At 39.7% G+C, this 20260-nt stretch overlaps 1 protein-coding gene across 18 annotated transcripts in view; it reads left to right on the top strand.

Annotated features, from left to right (window-relative positions):
* Positions 1–20260, top strand: part of ptprdb (protein tyrosine phosphatase receptor type Db) — a 153965-nt gene that overhangs the window by 101107 nt on the left and 32598 nt on the right. For 8 of the 18 annotated variants that reach the window (XM_084931202.1, XM_084931200.1, XM_084931197.1 and 5 more), the window contains 12 exons: positions 5230–5418; positions 6725–6733; positions 9300–9317; positions 11027–11137; positions 12129–12140; positions 12607–12876; positions 14745–14854; positions 15717–15914; positions 17574–17699; positions 17855–18002; positions 18085–18233; positions 19563–19707. In XM_084931202.1, coding sequence (XP_084787328.1) covers positions 5230–5418; positions 6725–6733; positions 9300–9317; positions 11027–11137; positions 12129–12140; positions 12607–12876; positions 14745–14854; positions 15717–15914; positions 17574–17699; positions 17855–18002; positions 18085–18233; positions 19563–19707 — 1485 coding nt within the window. The remainder of the gene's footprint in view (positions 1–5229; positions 5419–6724; positions 6734–9299; positions 9318–11026; positions 11138–12128; positions 12141–12606; positions 12877–14744; positions 14855–15716; positions 15915–17573; positions 17700–17854; positions 18003–18084; positions 18234–19562; positions 19708–20260) is intronic. The other 10 variants (XM_084931203.1, XM_084931206.1, XM_084931191.1 and 7 more) reach the window with 4 other exon arrangements.

The following is a 20260-nucleotide window of genomic DNA, read 5'->3' as shown; positions in this document are numbered from 1 at the left end:
CCAGAGAGCAAGAGGCGGGGTTCACACTGGACAGGTCGCCAGTCTGTTGCAATCTCTTTATAAAGGCAGGTTCCATGCCCATGTGCTTGATTTTGTACACCTGTGGCAATAAGGCTGACAATATGTACATGCAAAGATTAAGTAGTGTGCCTGTTTTGTCCATGTAGTATATTTGTATATACGTATACAGTATATACATCACCTCACCTTTATAAAATAAAGGTGAGTTGCCTCAATGCACTTTATATTGTAAGGTATTGTAAGGTGTGTGTATATATATATATATATATATATATATATATATATATATATATATATATATATATATATATATATATATATATATATATATATATATATATATATATATATATATATATATATATATATATATATTTTTTTTTTTTTTTTTTTTTTTTTTTTTTTTTAAACAATCATTGTTTTTTGCAGGTTTTCTTAACTAACTGAAGCACTATTTAAAAAGAAATAGTTGCAATGGTTAACTGCTCCTCTGATAATTTAGTGACAATGATTTGCAAATGACTATTCCTGTTTGTAACCCAGAATAACAGGATAAAGTGGGTGTAACTAATGGATGGCTGACTGAATGGATGGAAATTGGAGGCTTGGGGGATTCTTCGCATGCGGCTATATATTCAAGTGTGAGCCTGGATCCGCTGCAGTAGACGGTTTAGTGTTCGCAAGAGTCCATTAATGCAGATAGTGATGTTAGTGTTAGTACAGTCCATTAGGAGAACATTATGTACCAGTTGTTTGAAGCTCAAGAGTGTCTTAGTGAGTGAAGTTGCTCAAGTGTGGATAATCACATTGCCTGTCTTTACAGTACATGCTCATGGGGAACGGACATTCAGCCTATTGTTCTGTCTTCTCATGCTTTCTCTCCCCTTCTGTCTTTCTCTTTCTCTCTGTGTCCCTCTTGTCTGTCTGATGGGTGATAGCATAGTTTGCAGTTCTTTCTGTTTCTCTTATACTTGTTTTTGTTTGTTTCCAAGTCCATCCCTCCTACTTTTACTCTTTCCCTTTCCTCTCTTTATCTTTTCAAACATTCCTCCTTTTCCTAAACTCTCGCTCATTCTGTCTCTCCTCATGCTCTTAGGTCTACTACACAGCTGCCTCTAAATTATTCACATCAGACCACTCTTTGCATCTTCTGTGCTGTTCCGCTCCATCCATCCAGAATTTTTCCTGTCTCACATGGTCGTCTTTGTGCGTGTTTGTGCACTTGTCCATTTGAGTGCAAGCAGGCATGCTTACTTTTGTGTGTGTCTGCGTCTATTTTTGATTTTTGTTTTACTCTTGATGGATGAATACACTCATTTCCAGGTTTTTTTTTCCTTATCAAGACCATAACCACTCAAGCACACACACACACTCACATAGAGACATACAAACGTATCCTCAATCTAAAACAGTCAGCCTTTATGTAGTGATTAGCCTCTTTCTGTTCCTCTGAGGACTCATTGTGTTGTGGATGAATAAAAGGCCACCTGGGAGCAGCTAATAGTCCCCGATAGACTGTCAGTCCAAATGTACCCACACAAATACACACACACACACACACTTAAACAAAAGCACTCAAACACACATGCAGTCTTGTCAGTCATGTCTCCATGCCTCCCCTCTGGCTCTCTAAAGACACAGCTCCAGTGACTGACTGACTGACTGACTCTCTGACAGGAGGGATCCGGTGTTAAGGTCAGCTGGCTTAATTACTGAGGATTAGAACCAGGCTAATTGAAATCTGGGCTTCCAGTAAATGGCTGTGATTGGCAGTGGTTGAAATAATAATGAAGCTGAGAGCAATTATGTGCTTTAGTATCTGTGGCACAATCAGGTATTGTATAACTAGTGGTTGAAGACAAAGCTTGTGCGTTATTTTAGGTACTTGAGCCCAAAAAAATAAAGTTAATGATGGAGTTTTGTAGTTCCAACTTATTTACTTTCTTCTGTTTGTGTTCAGTGACAACTTCTTGTTGTCATGTGGTGCTTTTTGCAACAATAAATGACTTGTAACAGTGCTAGAGTGTTGCAGGCACACCTGACAAACCCATCACAGACAGAAGGAAGAGGTTAACACGTCAGAAACACAACATTTTATTAGAAAATCTAAAGTCAGCTGTTTTATAAGCATTCACTGTTTATGCTGTGCAGCAGTTGTGAATGGCAGAAACAGGCTTGTTTGCAGGTGCACTCTGGGTTCTGATACAGCAGCCAGCTCATTCTTCCCATGATTATAAAACCAGGCTTGACTTCCAAATTTACAGATGACAAACCCAGAAAGCAATGTGTGCAGAATTCATTTTGGAGGTCTTATATAAAGGGGACAGTGTTCGCGCAGTGGTTCCCATGATTGCGAGAGCGGGGCTTTTTCTATGAGCTGTGAAATTATCTGGGTGGCTCTCAGTGGAAATGGTGAAGTAGGGAGCACATCCAAATGAAACAATGTGATGTGTGCAAGGCCACGCCAACAAGGGAGTGTAGGGTTACTAATCTACCCTGACCTCAGGGGGTTCTTAGCTGTTACCATTCAGCAGCCCAGTCTCAAATACACATGCTGCAGCGGCTTTGACCCAAACACACTGCGGTGTTGCTTACACCTGTCGCCATCATGGATGGCGGAATGCTGATTGTGTGCGCACGTTAACTTGAGTGTGTGCTTTAGCCAATTGAAACCTCCCTCAACCTTTCATTTACATCACTTTCCACCTTGTCAACTTTAAATTTGTGTGTATGTGTTTGTCTTTGTGGTGTGTATTTCTATGTGTGTGCAGATATTTTCAGCTATTACATGAACATACTTGTGTGTTTTGCAAGGCTTTAAACGCTTCAACCAGCAGTGGTACATTTCCTTTTACTTTTTTTTCTTTGCGCACATGCTAAGTGGTTGTAGGGAAGGGGCAGAAAAAGATGCACGTTCTCAGGGAGTAGCATTCTGACTGTGCATCCTCAATGTTCAGTGCAGTGTCCCACCCCAGGTAGATGAAATAGAATGCATTATTCCTGCCTACAAGGGGCTGGCTTTGAAGTAAGCGTTTGCATAATGAAAGCAGAGAGAATCATGATTGTTATGCTGTATAGGTCCCTTGTGCTCTCTCTCCCTCTCTATTTCTCTCTCTCGTTCTCTCTTTCTCTCTCGCTGTGTTTTCCTTTCTGTCACTCTTTCTTTTTCCCAGTCTGTTTGAATCTATTCTGGTCTATTCTCCTTCTCTCTTTTTTCTTCTTCACACTTTCGCCCTCTTCGCCACCCGTGCACGCTGGCACGCTCGTACACACAAACACCTTCTCATCTTGTTCTCTTGGTTTATTATGTCCGTGTTTCCATTTGTCGGCCGTGGTGATTGATTGAAACCGGAGCTGTTAAAAGGCCACACACGCACTCATGAAACCGGCGTCTCACGACCTATCAGCCATGGTTCGATGGGCTGGTACCAGAATTAGCATCTCCTTGGCGAGGTTCAGCGCTAGGATTTCCCATTAATGAGGTTCTGTTTGGCGTAGAGGGATAAAGTCACAAGGGATTCTGGGTAAAACAAAAAATATATGTATGTGAGTGTTTGTGTGTGTGGGATTGTGGAGGGTTGAGGGCTTAAAATAAACTTCTATATAAATATTCCTTGTTCGTCTGACTTTATTTAACGATTTTATTCCCTGTATTATAGATGACTCACAAATGTGGCATTCATTGTGTAGCCTTGAACAAAGTTTTAAAAACCTGGTTTGCTCTGTAGCTTTTTGATTCAAAGGAGGGATACCGTATCCTTTCAGTTTTTAGTGAGCTGGGTTCACTCGTCTTTGATCCCCTACTTCCTCGAAGCCATTGTCCCCCCCTTCTCTTAAATCTCCTACTTCAGTTGAATGAAGTTGGTTCGCTGCCTTTGATTTCCTCTCTCACAGTGAAATGACTCTCTATGTTTGATTTAATTGATTTAATGAAATTACATTTGATTTTCCATCCCAAAAGAGTGCAAGTCCCAGTAGATAAGTCTTTATAGGGCTCACACATTTGACTTTATGCAACCTGCTCATGCTGTACAAAACGCGGCGCTACAGAAACTGTAGCTCACCTGATTCCTGTTCAAAAAGCTGTTGCCTAAAGCATTAGTGAATTTGTCAGGTAGGATGAAATGTTACTTATGCTATTTGACCTCACTATTGGATTCTTCAAAAGTCTTGCCTCTGGACTCAAGGCTGATGAAACATATTTTGACTTAAACTGAATCCAAATTAGAGTCTTTTACCATTTAGCTCGCAAGTTTTCCCCTGAAAGTTCCTCTGAGACTGGACTAGCATTTGAACCTCCCCGATGTCATTTCGGTGCTTAAGCTGTGTGTCTTCAGGCCTCAGGAATTTCTTATATTGAGCACAGACTGATCACTGTGTGAGAGCTTTCTTAATAGCCTAAATTGCACTGCTCGCAGACAGGCGGGACAATCTCAAGTATTAGTTTGACATTTGGGGAAACACAGTTATTTGTCTTCATGCTGAATTCTTGGCGAGATCTACTCCCAAAGACTTAAGTAAGGGGGATGATTGGCTGCTTTTTCACTTCACGTCCTTGTACCTGACAATTTTAAGAGGATTGTTTGTTTGTCTGTTTCTTGAGCCACTTAACACTGATCTCATTTAAGCATAAAATGATGCCTAACTCAAGGGATGAATCAGTGTTGTGTCTACACATAACAGACAACTTAGGAAAGAAACAGTTTTAAAATGTATCTTTAGGCTTTTTGCCTAACAGCCTGTAACAAAAACACATAATTTGTTCCAATTTCTTTAGCTGAATCCACAAAAAATGCCAAAGATAACACAATTTTACAGGCATAAAATTTTATTTTTGCACCAACAAGGTCATTCCCAAAGAGTTATTAGTACAAACTAGGCATATCTCTGTGTGGTCTGCAGTGTGAGCTGGAAAAATTGAGCAAACTGGACAGCTGAGGACAAACAAAGTGGCTCTCAGTGGGAGGGTGTTTTTTAAGGAGTTGAGGAAACTGGGAGAAATAGTCAAGGTATTCCAAATTACAGAAGAACCGGACAAAAATCAGAGACAACCTGTCTCATGGAACGATGGACTCAAATCTATTCAGTACAATCAAAACATGACAAACGTGTAAGTGAGGGTGAAAAGACTGCAGGAAGATGTTAGAAGAAAACTGCTTCTCTGTCTTACTAGGTTAAATATTTTACTTGTGTACCTAATCCTTCCAGAGGATCAGCTGCCCTCAGGGTTTCCCACCATTGACATGGGCCCCCAGCTGAAAGTGGTGGAGCGTTCTCGGACTGCCACTATGCTATGCGCCGCTAGCGGCAACCCTGACCCAGAAATTACCTGGTTCAAGGATTTCCTCCCGGTCAACACGTCCAATAACAATGGAAGAATCAAGCAGCTCCGCTCAGGTAACCAGTGCTTTTATCCCTCCATTCTTTTGCCTTCTCTTCAATCCCAGATTTTATTTCCACCTTAAGGGTTTTTCCTCCACCATTTCGTTTTATGTCCCCTTCTTAATATCTGCCCCTTAAACCCATTATTTATTTCCCGTTCCTACAAAGTTTCTGTTTTTCTTGCCCTTGTTAACCCTTTTTCTTACTCCACACTCCTGCTATGGATACTGGCTGTATTTCTCAGCTGCCTCTCTTTCTGCTGCTGCTGCTGCTGTTGCTGCTGTTGTTATGAGTTGACTGTATACGGTTGCCAACCCTTCTAAACTCTTCTAAGCCTTTTTAAAAGTGGACTCCCGACTTTTCTCCTAACTCTGAGGTCTTCCTGTGCAAGTCACCATCACAGACAGTTAAAGTTTCTGTAAAAGAATACTAAAAATGCCCCTGAGAGACATCAGTGGGCTACATCTCTAGTAAAAACTCAAAAACTGTATCTACAGACAAGATTTAGCAAAACCAAGTGGTGGTGGCATGTACTGACTGAATGGCCTCTCTAACATAGAGCTCACTGCTGTGACTTACTTGAATAACATTTTGTTTTTCCTGATTTGTCGGAAAGAGCGTCCTGGGTGGATGTGACACTGAGCCCAAGAGCATGTATTCGTGTTATCTGAGAAAATCTGATAACAGAATTTCAAAAACCAAAATTGAATAATACGAGGACAGTTTATTCTGTTCCAATCAAATCATTAATCCATTTCAGTCAATATTTTTTTTTAATATTTTTGTTTTTTTCTTGAGCCACAGTAGTGTGTAAGTCCGCTCCCTCCTCAGTCCTCCTTCTGCTTTCAGGGACCGACTCTGGACCTAAAACCCCCTTTCTTGTGATTGGACACCCAAGTCTCTGGCTTCTGTGTGGACATACCAACCTATTTGTTTGTGTCCCTGCTTTTTTTATTATTATTATTATTATTATTAATATTATTATCTGGCTCAACCCCTAAGACCCTGCACTGGATTCTTTCTTATCTTAATTTATAAAGAAATAAAAAAAAAAACATTTAAAGGATGTAGAAAAATTGTTACAACTTAAAATGTAAAATACTTGGTAATTAGCCATGTTAGCTTTTTTAATGGTTATTATTATGATGAAAAATAGCGTGACTTGTATGATTCTTTAAAGTATAAATTTCCATATCCATTACTTTTTTTTGTGGAGTTTTCAAGGTGTTTCTACTAAGTCAACTCCTCTGTGTAACTAATGGTCCGATTGTAATGCAATGTCTATGCTGTTTCTTTTCTCTTTGTATCTTTTTAACTACAGAGTCCTTTGGTAAGTGCTTCTGTTCCAAGGCCCACACCCTCACTGTCCACTTTTCTATATACTGTTCACTAATGTTGCTACTGATTTTGCTGCTGCTCACTTTTACAACTATTGCAGTGTTATTAAAATGCATGGCATACTAACAGTTTTTACACAGCACGAAGCATAGATGTGCACACACCCACTGTAATACACGCACTTGTCTCTCAAAGCACCTGTACATTGTACTGGCTAAAGGTAGATGCCACAAAGAGGACGTACAAACACACACACACACAGACATGCACATAGAAAGACACACACACACTCTGTCAACCTAGATGTAGCTGACCTCACCCTCATCTGTGCACCTGCAGCCCTTCCACGCCCAGAGAATAATATTTTTTCTCCTCACACTCACCTATTTACTTTTCCACTCCTTTGCTAATTCAAATATTCTTTCCCTCACTCACTCACTCACCCTGCCTTTCACTCATCCACTTACTATCTCCAGTCTGCTGTATAAAGTTACCAGTCAATAGCTATGAGCTCTAGATGGCCACTGGTGGAGCCAGGATAAAGAAATCAATCGAGACCACGTTTCAGCCTTCTAGACATTAGCTGTGCATTGTGATAGGCATATATGAAAACATATAAGTCTAGCTGCTGTGGTGTAAAAGTAGTGGTCAGATGTTAGACTGCATTAGTGTTAAAAAGAGCTTAGTAAGGATTAACTGTTTTAAAAAGAAGAAGAAACAATCTCGTCTGCTCAGTTTATGGATAGTTGAAAATTTAGTGATTAAATGCTGTAATTTCCACTGATTTTCCAATAATCACGTGAAATGTTTTAGACATTTGAATCATTTACTTGATTTAGAAAACCTTCTTTGGCATATAAATGCACAGTGGGCCAAATATGCGATTACTACAGCTTAAATTTTCCTGTAATGTGAGGACTCAGACCTTAGTTTTTCCTCATGTTACACCTTTAAAGGCAGAGTTGTATCTGTTAAATTGCAAGTCTACTTTCTGACATATAGTTTAATCTGATTAAAACTGATGTTTTTTGTCATGTTAGTTTATAAATTTTAAAATTTCATTATAAGACTGAGGGGGGGGAAAGTAGAGGCTGGCTTTAGCTTTCATTTTTCTTAGGTAGTATTACCTTAAAATACTTTGCTATACTTTTTTTAAAATACATTTTCAATTTAGATACCTTAAGATGAGCCTAAGAGACATCAGCTCGACACATGCGTCTGATTTCAGTTGAGCATTTCTCGGCTGACAGTTGATGCCCTGCTGAAAGCGCTCTGATGTGATAAGCCCTATTTATGTGGTGGCACAAAAGCTTGCTCTTCATCGGTTTGGTAATTTCCTGACCTTTAAATGACTTTACTTCGCCGTGCGACCACACTGTGCGCACGTCACACAAACAGGTGTGAGTTCATTCAAATAAGTCAGCGCCGCGCGGGGTGTCTGCATTTTTGGTGGAAAATATGTATAGACGTGCTGGGAAAAGTTATCTGAGTACCACGCTGTTGTGATTTCATCAGCGAGAGCAAATGAAGTATGACAGAGTATGAAAATATGTATTTATGATTTATGCAAATACATCACCTTAATTAATCGCTCTCCAGACAGTTGAGTCTTTTAAATCACCATAAAAAATGTTTATTTTGTGCAAAGCTGCATGTCAGCATTTATCATTTAAGGTAGTTCTGAGAGATTAGGGCACATCAAAGGCTTCTGCCACGTTTTTATTGTTTGTTTCTGGTATTATTCCACAACTTGAATAAAAACCCACACCATCTGCCTTTGGCTGCAAATTTGATGTGTTGTGTGTTTAGGATGTGCCTTTCGGCACCACCCAGACAATAATAACATTTTTTAATCAGCCTCTTGCTGTTTTTGGAGCTGTTGTCATCATGCATCACTGTAATTGGCACAGCTGTTTCAGAGAATAGAGACCTGTGATGTGACTGGCTGAGAGTGAAATTACTAGTAAGTCACTGCTCAGATGAACTCAGAAGCCACGAACTAAAATAGCGGGTTCTTGCCTTGCATGGGGCAAATATCACATTATCTAATAGAGGTTTTAACACACTTTGCAACTAGCAGGATTAAACCTGGTTTCGAGCCATTTAGAGGACAAGAGCAGTTAAAAGCTCATAGTAGTTAATGGACTTAGAGTTCGCCAGTACACTTTTTAGACACCCAGATGAGTGTAGTGCAGACACCCTTCTCCTATAGCCACATCCACCCCTGCTACAAGTCAATAAAGTCCAATCAATAACCCATCTCCTTATAGCTCTGTCACTGTCTATCGCTCTATCTCAGGTCAGTTTTTCCTCTTCTCAGGCTTATTCTGTCTTAGTTTATTCTATTTCCTTTATGCCTCTTCTTCCTCTCGCTCTGTAAGGATCTATATTTTGAGTCTTTCTCTCTAATTTGATTCTTCTCCTTGCCAAGTTACTCCCCCCCCACCCCCCACCCCCTTCCCCCAGTCCCTCCCTCCCTTATCCCCTTCTCCTTCTGTGGTACTAACATTTTCTTCTTCTTCTCCTTCTCTAATCTCGTGCATTCATTGCCCACTCAGGTGGCACGCCCATACGAGGTAAGACTGCTGGGAGGACCAACATGACACAGTGGCCTGATTCCTTTTCAACCCCTGGTTCCTACTTGTCTCACAGATCTGAAAAGCAGCCCCGGGTGGGTTAATCAATATGGGGTTTAGTCCAAAAGACTCAAGACTCTGTGACATTGGTAAAACTCATCCAACTGCTTCAGATCTGCAGTAGGTGCAAGAGGAGGAATTGGAGTTGAGCAAGCAACTCATTATACTATGACTGTCACCTCCCCTCTTCTCATCCTTCATCCCCTCTTCACACTTTAATTTTTCCATCTCAGCCTCAGCGTTCACTCTGTAACAAAGAAGTCCATTGCTTCCTTCCTCGTCATGTTGTGATCTCTCTTTTGTACCCATCAGTTTAACCACCGTTCACATCGACCGTGTTTCCAATCAAACGCATGATATGTTTACAACTTGGTTTTCTTTCTTTGTTGCTTAGTTTGAGGTGAAAAAGCGTACTCACTTCTACCTCTGTTTGTTTGTTTGTTGCTTTTTAAATTTTTGTGACCTGAATTTCTTTTTTTTTTTTCTTTTTTTTTCTCAGAGGTCTTGACCTAAGCTTGGCCTGGCCTCTCCTTCTACCTTATCTCTATTTGCCCAATCAAACGTCCCAGTTTTGTTTTTCCTCCCAGCTGTTATTCGCTCAGGCTGAAAAGTCCAGATGGCAAAGACTCAGACACACACTTGCAAACATGAGTGCGCTCACACGCACACATAAATTCTCAAATCTCCACGCGCACACGCACACACACAGAAACACACATACTTTCATGGTTTTTACCATTACCTCTCTCTTTACCTCTCTCATTACCGATAAAAAGCCCCAAACAACCACTTTTTTGATAAAGTTTTTATGGGCGCTTTTTTGCCTTACCACACCATCTTTAAAGAACCTCTGGTTGACTCCTTTTTTGACAGTTTTTCTATTTTCAGGGAGCGAGAAAACATCGGTCCCTTCCCAAGGCTTTGCGTATGTCGTTCTTTTTTTTTCCCATCTGTTGGCCTTGACGGAGGTCGGTTGATGTCTTTACCTCCTTATTGGGTGTGTTTTAAATTGACATCACACTCCTGATCCCATTGGTGGATCCGAAAGGGTTGGGGAAATCTTATTGCCATGGCAATATCTTTTGTCAGACGTTATCCTTGGAAAATGAAACATGATTTGTTGCTTAATGTAACTGCATCTCAATTTTCAGCATTTTTTTTTTTCTTCTCAAAATACAGTGACGGATTTCTGCGCATTCTAGCTGTTTGTTTCATTTGCTTTGCATGAAGACCGCATTCTCCGTTTTTGTAGGTTTTGTTTTGGTCTTTTGGGTTGTTTTTCTCTTTTTTTCTTTTTTCTTTTTTTCATATTTTGAAATCAGGAAGCTGACCCTTGTTTTGGGCAGATTCTTGCTGAAAGTGGTAGAAACTTGTTAAAGTTGCTCTATAGATTTGGCTCTGTTTGTACCCCTACTTTCCTCAGAATGAGTTCAGCCTGTTTGTTTCCTGAAAATGCCCACAGACTCATTTATTCTTATTCTTTCTGCAGTTTTTTTTTTTACCATTTATATGTTAATGTATATACTTACTATATCAAATTTCCTAATGTCTTCCACTTCTGTGTGATTGCTCTTTCTTCTGTCTGTCTGTGTGACTCTCTGTCCTCTCTTTATCTTTTGCTCTTCCTCTCCATCCCTCCATGCATCCAGGTGCCCTCCAGATAGAGATGAGTGAGGAGTCAGACCAGGGGAAGTATGAGTGTGTTGCTACCAACAGGGATGGGACACGTTATTCCACCCCAGCTAACCTTTATGTAAGAGGTAAGAGTTTGAACACTTTTTTTATGATGATGCAACAATTCTAATGATTATGTGTGGATGAGATGAAATTTACACACACGTATCAGTAGATAGACCTATATTAGGAATATATCTAATTTATTAACATGATACAATGCTTTTAAATAGACTATATTTTATAGTTTTTAGCTATCGAGCAATGAAACTGGATGGTTTAAGAATGAGCGCTCTTAAGGCGCTCTAAATGTTTCACTCGAGTCATTTATCTCTTTGCCCTGCCTTCTTAGCCTTTAGACCTCAGAGAAAAACCAAATCATTGTCTGGTTAAAACTTGTATTTCTCTCCGAATCTGACAGGCATCTCACCTCCTCAGGCGCTGTCTTCCCCTCTGCTCCTTCAGCACACGCACGTTCACACGCATACCCACGAAATGTTTTAATCTCGGAGACATTTTTATTCCTGGGGCCTTTTGCTCTGTTGTCTGCCTTCAACCCACCCCTTAAAAAAGGTCTTAAACAGTGGAGCATCTTTTTTTTTTTCTTTTTTTTTCTGACTCCAACATGGCTCATGGGGATACAAAGCAAACACTGAATTCACACACATTAGGATACACACCTATGTCATATATAAAATCCACATGCGCATACACATAAACACAAACAGCATACAGTCAGTGATGTGTGTCTAACAGTGCTTGCAGGGCCAGGGAAATCTTGCAGAGCTGCTCAGTGAGTGTTTGACAGGCAGTCTATGGAGACAGCTGGCAGAGGAGCCTGCCTTAAACAGGAACGCTTTCACCAACGTTGGCCATGTATGGCCTCGTTTTCTTTCCTGTCCTCCCCTCACACGTTCTTGCCCTTCCTTGCTCGTTCTCTTGTCCTTTCTGTCTTTTGCCACCTTGCAAAGCTCTTTTTGTCTAACATATCCCTCTTTGTCTTGTATTCTCTTTCTGATATTTTGCATTTTCCTGTCTTTTCTTCCTCCTCCCGCCATGTCATATCTCCCACTGCAGAGCTGCGAGAAGGTTGGTACTGTAACGACCGAGTGGTTCTCTCGAGTCTTTCCTGAGTTGTTGTTTTTTGCCTTTTTTCTTCCATTAAACTGACACTTTCTGTTTGTGTGGCTCAGCTGTGGGCTGTGTGCAATACTGAAAGTCTAAACCCGCCTGTACATTTTACTCCAGAGTAATATACCATGTGCTGTTTTTCCATGTGAATGCATGTGTGTGTTTGTGTGTGTGTTGTGATTTTTGTTCTCCTTTTTTCTGTCTTTTGTGTTCATAAAATTTTAAAGTTCACATTAATAAAACATCTTGATATCACATGCACCCTAATGGTAGTGTACCAGACTGTTCAAATGCTTGTACTCTAACTTGAATGTCATAAAACTTTATCTCAGAGCTCAAACCTCCTGATTGTTCTCCGCCGCTCTGCACAATCATTAAATCGTAATTGTTTCTCTTCTCTTGCCTTCTTTGCCATTCGGTCCAGTGCGCCGTGTCCCCCCTCGCTTTTCCATTCCTCCGGCGGATAGCGAAATCATGCCAGGAGGGAACGTCAACATCACCTGCGTGGCGGTAGGCTCACCCATGCCATATGTGAAATGGATGCTGGGAGCAGAAGACCTGACGCCAGAGGACGACATGCCCATTGGCCGCAATGTACTAGAACTGACTGACGTACGCCAGTCCAACAATTACACGTGCGTTGCCATGTCAACGCTAGGTGTGATTGAGGCAGTGGCACAGATTATAGTTAAAGGTGAGTAGTGGAAAGGATAACTTTTTTGCTTATGACTTTGTAATAAGGCAGAACTGCAGTGCTCTCTCTTTCTCTCTGTTTAACATGTATTTTTATTACAAAAGAATTAAAAAGTAAGACAGTAAAGAAACTTATTTCTATGAGAGCTCCTTTATATACAGATGTTAAAAATATGTATTGAAGAGGAAAGTAATGAGTGCATCTAATGAACACACTAAAGATGCAGTTCTGTACTATATGGACGCAGACAAATAGTCACTGAATACATTTGAAGCAGATACAAAGACAACTACATGTTTTACAGTTAATTAAAATTAAGAAGAAACTATTATCTTGGAAGCCAGAAAAAAGGTTAGTAACCAAACACTCCTCTCCACCAAGCAGGAGCAAACAATCACAAAAAAACAATGTCACTAGCTGCAACCTCCAAACACTCACACAGATAACTTAGTGCAAACACACAGCTCACTAGCTGCAACCACTCACATGGCACTCTGGCGCCAGAGCTCACCTTTCTCTGCCCTTAAATACCTTTAATTGCTGACATGAGTCAGCTGTACGATAGAAAAAGGTGGCACCTAAGGCAGGAGAGATGGTAGGACACGCCCACACAGGCAACTTCAGGAGGAGGCCCTGCTAGGGCCGTAACATGGACTTATGACAAAGCATAGATTTAGTTAGATTTGTTTTGTTATGGTTTAGATTGGAAAAGGCTCTTCTTATTGCTGTAACAGCTGTATCAGTTTGGATACTTAATTATTTCAAGAGGGTTAATTTGGTTTCAAATACAACTCTATTCCTTGGGGAGCTGCTTTAAGCAAATGTAAATCAAAAGGCAGTGTAGTGATGTGCAAATCTAAACTCAGTATTGAGTGAAAAACGTGTTAAATACTGAAGCTGAGATTTTACTGTTATAGTTACTTTGTGAAGAATGTGCTAATTTTGAATTGAGTACCTGTAACTCTCAGAAAAGTTGGAACAGGGGTAAGAAAGAAAATTTGTGTTTTAAGAAAGTTCTTAGGAATAACGCCTGTTGGAGTATCTTTCAGCTATTTAGGCAAATGGGTAACAGGTAGCTAACGTAATTATATACTGTATGAAAAGAGCATCCATAGAGACTTTTAAAGTCTTTCAGAAGGAAAAATGGGGATTGTCATCACAAAAATTAAAAAGAAATGTTGAAATTTAAAGAGCTGGTGGTAAATCTATGTACTCTAAGGACAAGACCTAGAACAATATTGAATTACTATGATCTTCATGGCCTCAAGTGGCACTACATTAAAAACTGACCTAATGGGTTTGTGAAAATCTCTCTTTGAGCTCAATGAACAATGTTTGTCATGGTTTCTACTGTAAGACTTCACCATGCAATGAATAAATAAACATGAAAAATGTAAGACAAAAATCCAGAAAGAGCTGCACGAGTTACACTGTATGAGTTCTGGGCCTGAACTCATGTAAGATTGTAAGACTCAGTCAATAATATGAAATTCTTCTTTTAAAAAAATCAAGAACTGCATCCTGTGGGCTACCAGTAAACTTGTCTTATCTTACTTCTGTCAGCAAGACAATACCAAGCCATGTCTATACATTAAACTAGCACAGCTTTTGCAGTAAAATGCTGTTAAGTGGTCTTAAATTCATTGCGTGAATATTTAGAAATATTTAGAGAATTAATTTTAAAAAATATATATGACAAAGAAGGCCCTGATCTGCTGAGCAGCTTAAATCCTACCAAGAAACACTGAGAAAACGTTGCTTGGGGCGCTTAAAAAAGAGGTGATGCACTAGAGTCCTAAACATGTCTCTGTCCAGCTGTCTATTACAATAAACAATAAAATATGTCTCGTCTTTTTTCCACACTTCAGCTTTGCCAAAGGCTCCTGGCATCCCTGTGGTGACAGAGAGAACTGCAACAAGCATCACTCTCACCTGGGATTCTGGAAACCCTGAACCCGTCTCCTACTATATCATACAGGTATGACAGACTTGTAAGCACGTAAACATTACCTACCTCACAGCACTATATGTACACAAATTGCTGAGACACGCATTATACAACTCGAATTCCAAGAAACCTGGGATGTATAATGATGTATACATAAAAACACAATCCAGTGAATTCCAGATCTCATAAACCAATATTTTCAGAACAATGCACAGAAAGCATATCAAATGTTTGAATTGAGGCATTTTATCATTTTATTAAAAATACAAATCGTGGAACAATTTCGCAATAATGTTCTTCAATGTAAAAGCGTAAAGACTCGTTATCTAGAATAAATAATATCGTTAAAGGATTTAGAAAATGTCATGTTTTCTATGTTCTGTTGTAAATAAAAAATGCTATTTATAAATTATTGCATTCTCTGCATACCCAGAGTCTTAGAGCACTAGGATTTATCAATATAAACTGTTATTATGTTGGCCTCAAGCCTACTTAGTATGGCTGCAAAGGCAGGAATCCCTGTTTCTCCCAATACTAATAACCTCCCTCGAAGTGTTCAAAGTAAATCTGGTGTCCTGTGAATACTCCCTACTGACAGTGGTAAATTCATAAAAGAGAATGAATTAACAGTATTATGGTTAACAGTAGTATTGAAATACTCACTTTCTAAATTGCAGGACTCCTGCATGAAACATGAATTGCCCAAATTTCACTCTGTACATTTCAATGTAAATCTAGATAAGTAGATTCAAGTAATGGTTTTACATAGTTTTGATGTATTTATGTATACAGACACAGCTGTAGCTGTTAACTCAATACAAAGTTGTTTATTGCAGCTTGAATTCAGTCTGTACTTCTTCTTCTTCCCCTTTTCATCTCTTGTTTCATCTAGCATCGCGCCAAAGGCTCAGAGGACCCCTATAAAGAGATTGATGGCATTGCTACAACACGCTATAGTGTGGGCGGCCTGAGCCCTTACTCTCACTATGACTTTCGGGTGGCAGCTGTCAACACCATTGGTCAGGGCCCCTCCAGCGAGGTGGTGGAGGCTCGCACAGCTGAGCAGGCCCCCTCCTCGCCTCCTCGCCAGGTCAGGATGATGCCTTTATTTGACAAAGTGGAAAGCAGTTTTTACAGTGATACAAATGTTCTTTCCAAATATGGATCGAGGCTATTTTTGACTCTGAGACAGCCGTTGCTGGAGCTGTCTGTCCATCCTGTTCTATTCTCATAAAAGCTTTGAGGGAATTTCAAATTTGGTACAAGCATACATACTGGAATGATTAGAATTTGTTCAAAGGGCCATATACCAGGATTTATTGCACTAATTATTGCAAACTATGGAATACAAAAATGTGGAGACCAAATTGGTGATCACCTAATTTTCTAAGGCTTCACCTCACATGTTATACATTTTACATATCATAACATTTCATTTTACATGTAGAGAGATATGGATGTAATATGCAACTTGACTAGTTAGGCATATAAATAAAAATTGGTATTTCTGGTTCAATATGTGGATGCATTTATCCTCTATTTTAATGCATTTCAGTGTGTGCTGTTTTCCAGTGCTGTGACAAAGTTTCCCCCCCTTCTTGATTTCTTAGTTTTATTTTTGTTTTGTTTTTGCATATTTGTCATGTTTACATCTCTCCAATCATCAAACAACTTTTAATATTAGACAAAGATAAGTAAATACAAAATGCAGTTTTTACACAATGGTTTCATTTCTTTATGGAAAACACATGCCAAACTTCCGAGGTTCTGCATCAAAAAAGTAATCAGTCCTCCTTTTTCAATTATTAATTAATTGTGATTAATCATGTTTTTGCAAAGAGTTCAGTTGAATTAGCCACATCCAGACCTGATTACTTCTAGGACTGCTGAATCAAGAAACCCCTTACATATCTGACACCTGTCTGACAAAATGAAGTAGACCAAAAGATCTTTTTTTAAAGTAACACATCGTGCCACAATCTACAAACAACTCAGTAATAGCTGACAAACAAAGACACTGACATCTATCAGTCTGGAAGATGTTATAAAGCCATTTTAAGGCTTTAGGACCCCATTGAACCCTGATGTAAACCATTATTTACAAATTGAGAAAACTTGGAACAGTGGTGAACCTTCCCAGGATTGGCCAGCCTACCGAAATTACTCCAAGAGTACATCGATGACTTATCCAGGAGGGCGCAAAAGAACCCAGAATAACATCTAAAGAACTGCCAGCTCACTTGTCTCAGTTAAGGTCAGTCTTCAAGATTCAACATTAGGAAAGAGATTGGGGGGGGGCGAAGCATCCATGGAGGGGTTCCAAGGAAAAAACACTGCTGACCAAAAAGAACACAAACGTTTCCCAGTTGCCAAAAAGCATCTTATTGGTCTCCTAGACTTTTGGAAAAGTATTCTGTGGACTGATGAGACAAAAGTTGGATTTTTGAAGACCTGAATCTTCTTACAGCTGGTGTAAAACTAACACAGCATTTCAATACAAAGAACTTACCAATAGTCAAACATGGTGGTGGTAGTGCGATGGCACTTTCACACGCGCAATAGTGACATGTCAACGTACACCTTCTGTAGATGAAGGGTCTTTTCCCCCTAGACTTAAATGCAATCACTCTCCGTTTGGCAACCACATAAATTCTCCCCTGTTGCCTATTAGCAGAATCCAGGTTTAAACTTTCTCCACATTTGTGTCACTTTTGCACTTGGTGTTTAATTTTACTCTTTTTATTTGTAGGTCATAGGTCGGATGCTGAGCGCCACAACAGCAATGATCCACTGGGATGAGCCTGAGGAACCTAATGGACAGGTGGTTGGTTACAGAGTGTACTACACCTCTGACAATTCGCTGCCAGTCAACCAGGTGTGTATTCCTGTGTGCGTGGTTTGGCTTAATGTTATTGTTACTATTTATGCATAACAGATGATAACTTGTGTTGCCAAGATGTATAAGGTATGAGAGTGTATCTGTGTGCCTGCTTGCATTCATGCATTGTGTTGTGCACCGGTGTTGTGCAGTGGGAGAAGCAGATGGTGCGTGGATCCAGCTTCATCACCATCCAGGATTTGACTCCTAACAAGACTTATTACATCCGAGTGCTGGCCTTTACCTCTGTAGGAGATGGCCCCTTGTCCCAGGACCTGCAGATTATAGCCAAGACTGGAGGTAAAATAAGAGAAGCAAATGGCATATAATGGTTAAGATTATGTAGTCTTAGTGTTCTTTAAACAATCCTCTTCCCCTTTAGTTCCTTCTCAACCATTAGATTTTAAGGGTGAGGCAAAGTCTGAAACCAGTATCCTGTTGTCCTGGGTGGCTCCAACGACCCAGGGTGGCCCAGATAACCAGATTACAGGATATGAACTTGTTTACCGACGAGCCGACAACACAGAAGAGGTAAAGATGGGGAGATAAAAAAAATTTGTCACTAAATGGGCTGTTTTCATAGATTTATAATTTTATAGGTAAAGTTGTGGTCAGAAGTTTACCTAAACCTCTCATTGGTATGAATGTCATGATCATTTTGGACTTTGAATGTTTTCTTTGAACTGTTCAGTTTTCAGGGTGGTATGATTGTACAGAAAAGAAAACTTTAATGACTTTAAAAAACATGAATTGAGTGCACAAGTTTGAATTTAATGATTTATTTATTTCTCGAGTCCACACAGGCTCAACGGGGTATGCAAACAGGCTCAATTTGAATCTTGATTCTTTTAATCATTGGTGATCGTGACTGATTACAACTGGTAGTTTCTCTTTGCCCGCATAACATGGATTAGTTTCACAGCAGTTGTTGGATTGACCAATTTTTTAAAACAATGGGAAAATCGAGTAAAGAGCTATAAAAAGGGGAATTGTAGATTCGAACAATTTGGGAAGATCTGTTGGAGCCATTTGTAAACTGCAGATTCTAAGATCAGTTCAAATAACTGGACATAATTACAAGTTATTCGGATGTGTTGTCATTGCCAAATTCAGGAAGGAGACCCAAACTGTCACCCACGTGGAGAAGCCACATGCTTTGTAGAGAAAAGTTTTATGGTCAGGCAAGACAAAGATTGAGCTGTTTGGCCACTAGCATAAGAGGTATGTTTGGTTTGATTAAAGGGGAGGCTTTCAAATCCAGAACACATTACCAGCTGTCAAGTATAGCGGTGGTAATCATGTTCTGGGGCTGTTTTGCTGCCAGTGGTACTGGTACACTGCAAGAATTGAATGATGAAGAAGGAGGACCTCCAGATTCTTTAACTTTACCTCAAATCAACAGCTAGATGATTGAAACTTGGACACAATTGTGTATTTGAACAGAACAATGATCCCAAACACACATCAAAACCGTTTTTGAAATGTTTGATGTTACGTTTTTGGAAGGGCTTCCCAAAGCCCCAACCTCAACTCTTGAAAATTTGTGGCTCAGCCAGTTCTGTCTCAGGAAACCAACCATTTCAAACAAACTCTGCTAATTCTGCCAGTTCAGCAAACAGTCACTAAAGATGTATGCTGTAAAATCAGTGCACCTGAAAAAATGAAAAGTTGAAAGAAATCATTAAAAGCTCCAAGATACCATGACATCCATGCCCTTAATGAGTGTCCCTAAAATTCTGAACACATTGGTAGGTGGATAGACAATAACAAATTCAAATACGATTGTGTAAAGTGATAATAATTTGATATCATTATTGATCTAGTTATAAAAAGTTAACTCTTGTCTTTTTGTCCCTTCAGAAAAAAGTCAGCTTTGAGCCCGCCACATCCTACCTGCTCAAGAACTTGAAGCCCTTTTCCACCTACACCTTCCAGCTAGCTGCTAAAAGCAAAAATGGAATTGGGGCATATACCAATGAAGTGTCCATTGACACACCACAGACACGTAGGTCTACCTGCACAGACTGCAGTGTGTGAAAGTGTGAAGGTGTTTGTGAGAGCGAAAGAGAAACAAGATCCAGTTTTGACAATGCAAACGCAAATACATGTAATGCTAAATCACGTAGGTTTCTCTGCTGCAATTTTAATTAGACACATATGTGGCATTGTTGCATTGTCAAAAAGGGGCCATCATGAATCAAGACCATAGCTGGAGCTGACCTCAGAATTGATATTTCAACAAATATATAAAAGACCAATAATTATTTCAAGAACTTAGCTTTAGTTGATGTATTTTGCATACAGTACTAAGCAATTCTTTTAAGATTGCCAGAAAAACTTCATTTGTTGGCTACCAATCTGAGGTCCGTAAGAGACTCAGTAAAACAAGGTAAGACGAGGTTGGCAGATAGACATGAGAAGTCCAACATGGACCACAGAGGCTTGTAGGCTGTAAGGACAAATTATGGGAAGGTATGTGTGTTTCAAGCTCTAGTCAGTGTTTTTGTCATTCACTCGTTTTCATTAATCAAACATTGCTACCAAACAGAAGTTGACAC

The sequence above is a fragment of the Perissodus microlepis genome, chromosome 6 (assembly GCF_051167445.1).
Source record: "Perissodus microlepis isolate ML-2025 ecotype Zambia chromosome 6, ASM5116744v1, whole genome shotgun sequence".
Taxonomy (NCBI): Eukaryota; Metazoa; Chordata; class Actinopteri; order Cichliformes; family Cichlidae; genus Perissodus; species Perissodus microlepis.
Note: the sequence above shows the minus strand (reverse complement) of the source record. Positions and strands in the feature narration are given on the sequence as shown.